We start from the raw sequence: 8,415 nt of genomic DNA, 5'->3' as shown, positions 1-8,415 counted from the left end.
TGGTTGTATTATACGACATGGTGAACATATATAAATTTATCTTCTAATTCGAAAAAGATCAAATTGAGATTTACCCAACACGATACCTTCCTGCAGCAAATTGAGACGCCTAAAAAGGAGATTTTGTTTTCCCTTTTTGCTTTCCATGCAAAAGGAGATAAATTATTTGTGCTATTTCACTGCAACTGCAAGCATAAAAACTGTGATTCTTCATCGTCAAACGTTGCATGGGAAGGAACAAACAATGAGAGAACTGGCAAATCATAGGTCGCACATCAATTAACTCTCAGATACAATTTCTCACTGCCGTCACAAACTCAAGATGCTAGATAACAGTAAACCGTGACATGTTTCTTTCAACTGAATGAAACAATTAAATTCATTGTTCAGATATACAACAAGATGGCAATAAACACGGTTGAAGGGACCAGAGGAAAAATAAGTAAAAAGAAAGAATGCTTAATTGTTGAGACATGCTGTGGAACATTACTAGAAACATTAAAAAGTCTTTAACAAAACTAAAAAAAGGAAAGCTACTCGCTGACCCGAACGAATAATGTAAATAGAATCATATATCAAATGAGATGACCACTGAAACTCAAAACTGAAGCCAGACGCCAAGAATGTTGGAAGTTAGACTAAAGTACCTGTTGACGACGATGTTTCAATGTAGGTATAGCCCCCAGTGAGGAAATGTGTATTTAATCGATCTTCACAGATGAATAGATAAGCCTCGTGAACCAGAAGCAAGCATAGAAGCCAATAGTTCCCGTAAGCACGAAGAAAGCATAAGAAGCAATGAACATGTAGCCGAAGTACAAAATCCCCGACACTGGCTTAGTGATCTCTAGTTTAGTGAAGAAGTAGAATGTTGCATAGAGGAAGAGATACAGTGCAGAAGAGCCAGAGGTCATGTAAGATCTCCACCACCACAAGTAATCTTCACTGCAAAGCTGGAAGTAGCACAGAACGATCGTGATCTCAGCACAGGTGACAATGAGAATAATAAAGACCAAGAAGAGGAAACCAAATATGTAGTAGAACTGGTTAAGCCAAATTGAAGTTAGGATGAAGAAGAGCTCGATGAACACCGCTCCAAACGGAAGGATTCCTCCGATGAGTATCGAAAAAATAGGATTCATGTACCAAGCCTGTTCTGGGATTTGCCTAGGGATCTTGTTGGTTTTAACCGGGTCCTCCAGGGCTGGCTTCTTGAACCCAATATAGCTTCCTACAAAGACTAAAGGAACAGAGATACAGAACCAAAGCAAGACTAGAGCAAACATTGTGGTGAAAGGGACGGCACCAGAGGATTTCTGCCGCCAAATAAGGGCATTCAACACGAAGAAGATGACAAAGACGGTGGCAGGGAATACGAATGCGGTTCTTAGAGTGATTTTCTTCCACTCTGAACCTTTGAACATCTTGTAAAGCCTTGAAGATGAATATCCAGCAAAGATACCCATAAAGACCCAGAGGAGAAGCATGGCTGTCATTAATCCTCCTCGATTTGATGGGGAGAGAAAGCCAAGAACAGCAAACACCATGGTAACGAGTAGCATACCAAAGAATTGGACACCAGTGCCAACATAGACACAGAGGAGATCAGAGTTGGCTGGAGGCCTGAACACATCACCATGAACTAGTTTCCACCCAGTTTCTTCTTGAGCTTCTTCTTGGGTTTCGAGCTGGTTGTACTTGGAAATATCACGGTATAGGGTTCGCAACATGATCATGGCCACCATGCCGGAGAGAAAGAGGACAATCATCACCGAGTTGACAATGGAGAACCAATGGATTTGGTCATCATTCATTAGCAGGTAAGTGTCCCACCTGGATGCCCATTTCACATCACTCTCCTGTAAAGGAAAGGGTAAAAAATAAAAAGTTAACGTCCGACAGTATCAGAACTTGGTGTCAAGTTTTTAGGTTTTAATATCCACCTTGAGATCTGAATATTTCAAATTTTGACAAAATTAAGAAAATATACTACTTGTTTCTGCAAATTTTACACGCTCCAAATATGGTCCATCTTGTAGATTCTTATCGGACAACTGAACCACAGTCAACTAAACCACACTCTTCCCCTACCATTTCTTTTGGGAAAGTGAACTTTCTCTCTCCATTTCACTAGGGCTGAAATAAAAGCATAAGAATGGAAGGTAAAAAATCTTTTCTCAATTATCTCCTGGCTGAAATCAGATGGAAAAAAGGGAATAAGCCATTGATTATCCACCAGTTGATAAATTGTCTCTATTGAATATGCCGGGTTTTTCATAATAGATTTGGTTGGGTCATAGGGAAACCCTGTAAACTTTTCAAATGGTTAGAAATGTAACTTCATAAAGCTATATATAAACCATGCAACAAGGTAGCAGGTAATATGGAGAGTGAAAATGTAACATACTGGTAGCCGTGCTTGTACATAAATGTGGTCATCAAGCTACCTATCGCTAGTTGTCATACCTGAAACTCAATGTCATATGTGAATATAATATCCTTCTTATCTTCAACCTCCTGCGGAGAATCAGAGCTCAAAACGGTCTGTTTTGCATGAGGGTCACAGGTGGTCAGTCGAGTTCTGCCTTCCATCCACTCACCTTCATAATCATGCTTAACACTACAATGTTAATGAGCGAGGGAGAGTTATCAAAAGAAGACAAGGTTAACAACGAATCCTCACAGATTTTTTTTTTCTAGTAAGAAAAGAACCTGAATGGTTTGACCTCAAATCCAACTATCCTTGCAAGGTCCATTTCCACATCCTTGTGATACTTGACGAGAAAGGAGAGGTGATTGTTGATAAAATATTTAGCATCCTTGCTCTGCAAAAAGAAAAAGAAAAAGAAAAAGAAAAAAAGATTGATAAGTTTTACTACAACCAGTCATTAGTTTTTGAAATGCGTATTGCACCAATTTTTAGGTTTCAATATGTAATTACTTCAGAATATTGGTCTTTGGCGCCAACATAAAAGCCATGCTGATAGAATGTAGAAGACTCCTGATCCAGTCTTTTAATGGGAACAACTAGGGGAAGATTGTCAAGGATCCTGTCAATTGTCAAGTTGGTGCATTTGCGTAAGGATAGTGGCACTTATAATGACCATGTAAAGATTCATAGCAAAAGGCTGTGTTTATTTAGATAAGTTGTCTTACATATTAACCCGGTACTCATCCTCTATCTTTTCCTTTAGATCCTTCACTTCTTTTTCATTGAGAGTTATCTTGCAGACAATGTGGCACATCTCGGGCTCTCTCATTTCAAACTGAACACAATAGATACTGATAGAATTAGAGTACATAATTCAGCTAGATAAAACAAAACAGCTGCATAAATATGTGAAATGTCAATAAGATGGTATCTAACCACATAGGGAGAGTTTTCAATGCGATCCCCACGAAGGACTTCTCCAAGATTCTCGGCGCTGTCAATTATAGTTGTTGGCTTACAGTACGGAAGTGAATAATAAGAATATGGAAGCTGAGTCTTTATAGAAGTTAGTTTGTTCACTTTCACCATTAGTGGATCTTTCTGCAGCCAAAACTTGTATATCTCAGTACTAGAAACTGTTAAACAAAATGACCAATTTAAAGTGTACGACAACGCATTACAGAAGCGATATTTCAGGATTGATATAATTAATGACATGTCTAAAGCACTCCATAGAGCGCGAAATATGACAAGATACTTTCAATGACTCCACATAAATCAACTTAGCTGATCCAAAGCTTAATAGTTGATTTACACTCGTTCATGCGTATGTTGAAAACTAAGGATGCAGTATAAGGATCATCAGATGTTCAGCCAAGCATATAAACAATGAGACATAAAAACTTGAAAATTAATACAAGAATAAACAATTATTTATGATACAGAACAGCTTGAAACCTAATGCAAGAATAAACTGTTAAATAAGAAATACAGAAGAATTTCACTTTTTTATACTATCAGGTAATGGCTAAGCAACCAAAAAAGTACATTTGCATAATCTTGAGCAATTCTGTGAATATACCAATTAACCTTTAATCAATGATATGACAACACTTACATTATCTTCAGCAATTGTGTTAATTTACTAACAGACCTGTAACCCATTGACCTTAGGTCATTAAAATCAATTATCTTACCCTCACTATTTAAGCATATATTACCCTGCCCACAACTAACCAAAATCTATAATATAATTTGGATTCACTGAGTTTTCTTAGGGCCTTGTCAGATTTGCTTTCTCAAAATTATTTACTTCTGTATTTATTTTGATAAATTTTTTTCATCAATCAAGTCAATGTACACATCGCTTGTGGTAGATATGGAAAATATCCATATCCAATTCATATGGATGCTAGATTTTCTAAAAATATTTATTGTATCAAGGTTCGACAAATGAATCTAGGTATGAATATTGTAAAACCTGTATCCGATCACTACATCCTAGGTATATAGAGCTAGTGCCTATTCAAACACCTCTCATAATTAGATAATTTAGCTACTACTATAGATAACTCTGAATGACATAAGCACAAGATTATACTTTCTTCTTATAGAACACTACACTGCACAATAAATTACGAAAATTATTTGCCATGCACAGAATTAAGATGGTACTAGTTGATAAGCTTGTCTTTTAGGGGTAGTAACTCAATATGCTCTATGAGGTTTGTAATTTGTAATATATGAACTAAGTAACAAACATAAATTGACAAAATTGTTTTGTAGTTTAAGCATTTTTCTTCATCAACTTGCTTCTCACTTTTATCCTTTTCTCGTCAGGAAGGGACTGCACAACCAAATCTAACACAAAATATGAACTGCCGTAGTTCAGTTCCCTTCTTCTGTTCCCAACTCAGCGGCTCAGACAAAAGGAGCTGGAGGAGTTAAAAGTGGTACAAACAACAGTGTTACTTGAACATGTCAATATGGTGCCAAGTGTATGTCTCTCCTAGAAAACTATGACTTATCCAAAATGACTAGATACAATCACTACTCATAATGGAAAGAAATATTTACCTATTTTAAGACAGATTATATGTCAGGTAACAAATACGAAGCGTTTGTGCCCACTTTGATTTTCACGAGATAAATGAGAAATGACAATAAATTTTGTCGACAAATGACAGTAAATTTTGTCATTAATTTGGAATTAAAAAAAATATGTGTATCATTCATGGATCGGGGAGGGAGATGAAGATAAAGAAATCAAATTAGGATAGAGAAATTAAAGTTTTAGCTCAATTGATCATCTTTCTTTCTAGGGATTATCATCTATTTGGCTTCAGTTTCCTCAGTAAATCATTTTATGTTCTTGCAGTACCTACAGGAGCTTTTATGACAGGAACTTTTACGACATGGACATGCTTATTCAGGGAGACAGTAAATAGCCAAGATTCATTACTTGGACTACAAAGCATCCTGAAGTTTGGAAATGTTCTCACTCATTGTGTTCATCACAAAAAAAAAAGCCTCCATCAGGCACAACAACGTTAAGTGGCAAATACCTACATCTCATACATGACAGTTTTCCTCTCTTTTTTAAACCATGACATTTCTAGAACAAACTAATATAGAATTTCTGGACCACGAAAAGTTGTAGAACAAACTCAGCAAGTTCTATGTAAACATGTCCATGTTGCACGGATACGGGTGCAGATACAGACGGATAAATGCATGAAACACAACAAAATTGTAAAAGTTAGGACACGGGGACATGGCTACATACAAACACATTAAAATTAATAATCTATATGAGGTCAATACTGTTTTTCATTCACATGTTATGAAAACTAAAACCCTTATATCATGTTTATCTTTCTTTAATCGAGTAGATTATAAATTAAAAGTCTGCTTGTTTTTGAACTAGATACCCACGCAACCCTTTAAAATCATACTTATGAACTAGGTATGTGCTAAAACGAACCTCTCCCGGGTTTAATGAGTTGCATAAATTTGAGGTGAAGTTTGCAATATATGTTCGAGAAGTGTATCACGCTTTTTTTGAATTAAAGTGTGTTATATAATTGAGTACACACATGGATAAATGTATGTATACATTCAAGAAGCGTCCAAGGAATGTCGAACACGGGACACAGACACGGATACAACAGCGTAGATGAAGTGTCCGGGTAACCTAGGAAGACGTGGATATGTATAATGTTCTCTGTATAGCAGTAGATACAATGATAACTTCTCCCAAAAAATAAAAGTAATACACATTGTGAATCGAAGTGTATGCATCAGCCCATGAAAGAAATGCCCCCATCAGAAGATAAGATTAACTAACCTAATTGATACAAGCACATGCTACGAAGGTAACTAAGCTTAATAAATATCATTCTAATGCTTAACCAGCGCTCTAAATCATGTACTGTTTCATACAGGCACACACATGTCATAAACTATGATAGCCTTACATCTAACCAAATTCAGGCTGAAAGAAGTAAAGAACCCAAATTAAAAGAATGCAAAACATGGTATGTACGAAATTGTTTTAACTTAGTCGAATGGATAATAAAACAAACTCAAATCAGTTCATAACCATCCATTAAACCTAATCAAACAGGATTCCGACCAAAGCAAAAACCTAAAGATACCATCTTTACTCCAATACCTCTTCTATCACCCAAAAATTTCTGCGTTCCTAAACACATATCGAGAAAATCCCCAGAATCAACCAAAAATCCCAAACCCGCATCAAATCCAAGAACTCTAAATCATCTAAAACTAACATAATATCATGGAAGCGATGAGAGAGAGAGAGAGGGAGACTGGGAGCCTGACCTTCTGAAAGTCGGCGGGAGCGACGCCGGGGAGATAGAAGCAGCCAGCTGGCGCGATGGAGAGCACGATCGCCATGGCGATCCATGAGGAGATCGCCAGAGATCGAGAGATCTCCATTCGAAGACAAAGAAGTCAACGAAGGAAAACTAGGGTTACAGGGAGAGGTTTGAGATCTGAGCAGCTCCCTCCCTCTTTAATTACTCGAAGTCGCTCTCTCGAATCTCTTTTCCCATTAAAATTTCCGAAAATTTCATTTGCTTTGCATCGCTCCCTTGAATCCTATACGAGCTTCTGCACGAAATTTTCCTGCGCAGCGATTAGTTTGGACACGTGTCGGCGTCTCTTTTGGGTCGCATAGAGGTTTTTTGTGCGGAGAATTTAGTTTCGAGTTTGATCTTTTCGAGGTGCGCGCGGTTGAGAAGCTCGTGCGTCGCCGTCGATGCTCGCGCGTCTCACTTTGCGGTGCCACGAAGCAAGTAATGGATAGTGGAAGGGAATTACATAGTACCCTCGCACTTCTAGTTATTTACCGTTTTGCCAATACTCCTTCTTCTCTAATAATAGATTATTGAAAATTATTTGTCGGGAAATATAGAGTTAAAAGTGACAATATTGCTTACCACAAATATAGTTTTATTTTTTATTAGTAATATGAGACTTGGAAATTTTAATTACATTCTTATTTTTAAGAAAAACTGGTGTTAATACTATGATCCTATAAAGAAAGATGAAAAGACTTAAAAATCATCATCAAGTAAACAAACAATTGGCTGTGACGAAAGTACACAAATCTTATAGTTTTTACAAGTAATCAAATACTAAGCGGAGACATTAATTTAGAGCTAACATTCAAATTCGGAGCTAAATCTCCACAATTTCGATGCATGGTCTTATATATTACACAATCTTTTGCACCAACAATTACAAAGCACCTAACAACTTTGTACTAAATTATTAATTACAAAGTTTTTTCAGCCAACATTTTTTTGTCTTGTCGCAATAAAAAGGTCATATTATATCGAGTCCGCTACTAAATAGCACTATAGACTTCATTCAAATCTAGAACGATATACAATTGTCAACCACAAGCGTCATCGAAACTAGTTTTGCAAAGTATAACCTTGCTGTTTATAGTAATATGAGGAGGTTCTAGAATTGTAGGACATATTTGTCAAATATCATGAGTTTCCCAACTGAAAAAACATTTTTCTTTGACATAGGAAAACCCCATGCAACACCTCCTACAGAACAAATCAGATTACAAAAACAAAAAAAAAAAACAAAAAAAGAGAAGAGAGGGAGAAACTCGATGCATGTTGCTGCGCTATCAATTTTAATGTTGATTATTAAATTATTTCGTGTATCAATTATTACTAAACCAATTGTTTAGCATACACACTGATACTCCTAATCAATTGTACTGATTTTACAATACTGATGATTGTACCGTTGAAATTTGGCGACAGAGCATGGGTGTACAAGGCTTTGATTCTCTTTAAATATGATTTTCTATACAGGGCTTCTTCACTCAAGCTTTTACGTTAACTTGATCGTCAGAGGAATCACCGGAGATCCCAACTTTGATATCTTACTATTCTTCACATGCAGGACGGAGCTCTCGGCCCAAGTCCCAGCCGTCT

The 8,415-nt window shown here is 36.7% G+C and overlaps 1 protein-coding gene across 1 annotated transcript; it reads right to left on the bottom strand.

Annotated features, from left to right (window-relative positions):
- On the bottom strand, window positions 331-7,010 carry LOC109841265 (transmembrane 9 superfamily member 8-like). Its single transcript, XM_020410177.1, has 7 exons — window positions 6,776-7,010; window positions 3,368-3,532; window positions 3,157-3,266; window positions 2,942-3,050; window positions 2,713-2,825; window positions 2,467-2,620; window positions 331-1,859 (listed from the first exon to the last, which is right to left on the bottom strand). The coding sequence occupies exons 1-7, from the start codon at window positions 6,890-6,892 to the stop codon at window positions 702-704; spliced, it is 1,926 nt and encodes a 641-aa protein (XP_020265766.1). The 5' UTR covers window positions 6,893-7,010; the 3' UTR covers window positions 331-701.

The sequence above is a fragment of the Asparagus officinalis genome, chromosome 5, assembly GCF_001876935.1.
Source record: "Asparagus officinalis chromosome 5, Aspof.V1, whole genome shotgun sequence".
NCBI lineage: Eukaryota > Viridiplantae > Streptophyta > Magnoliopsida > Asparagales > Asparagaceae > Asparagus > Asparagus officinalis.
This window is presented reverse-complemented; position numbering and strand designations above follow the sequence as displayed.

What these genes read in the sequence shown, in the direction of transcription:
- LOC109841265 (XM_020410177.1), bottom strand. Translation starts at nt 6,892, where the DNA reads ATGGAGATCTCTCGATCTCTGGCGATCTCCTCATGGATCGCCATGGCG. An exon ending in GATGAGTACCGGGTTAATAT is followed by an intron (nt 3,051 to 3,156) that starts GTAAGACAACTT and finishes GACAATTGACAG; the next exon opens with GATCCTTGACAATCTTCCCC. An exon ending in CCAAAGACCAATATTCTGAA is followed by an intron (nt 2,826 to 2,941) that starts GTAATTACATAT and finishes TTCTTTTTGCAG; the next exon opens with AGCAAGGATGCTAAATATTT.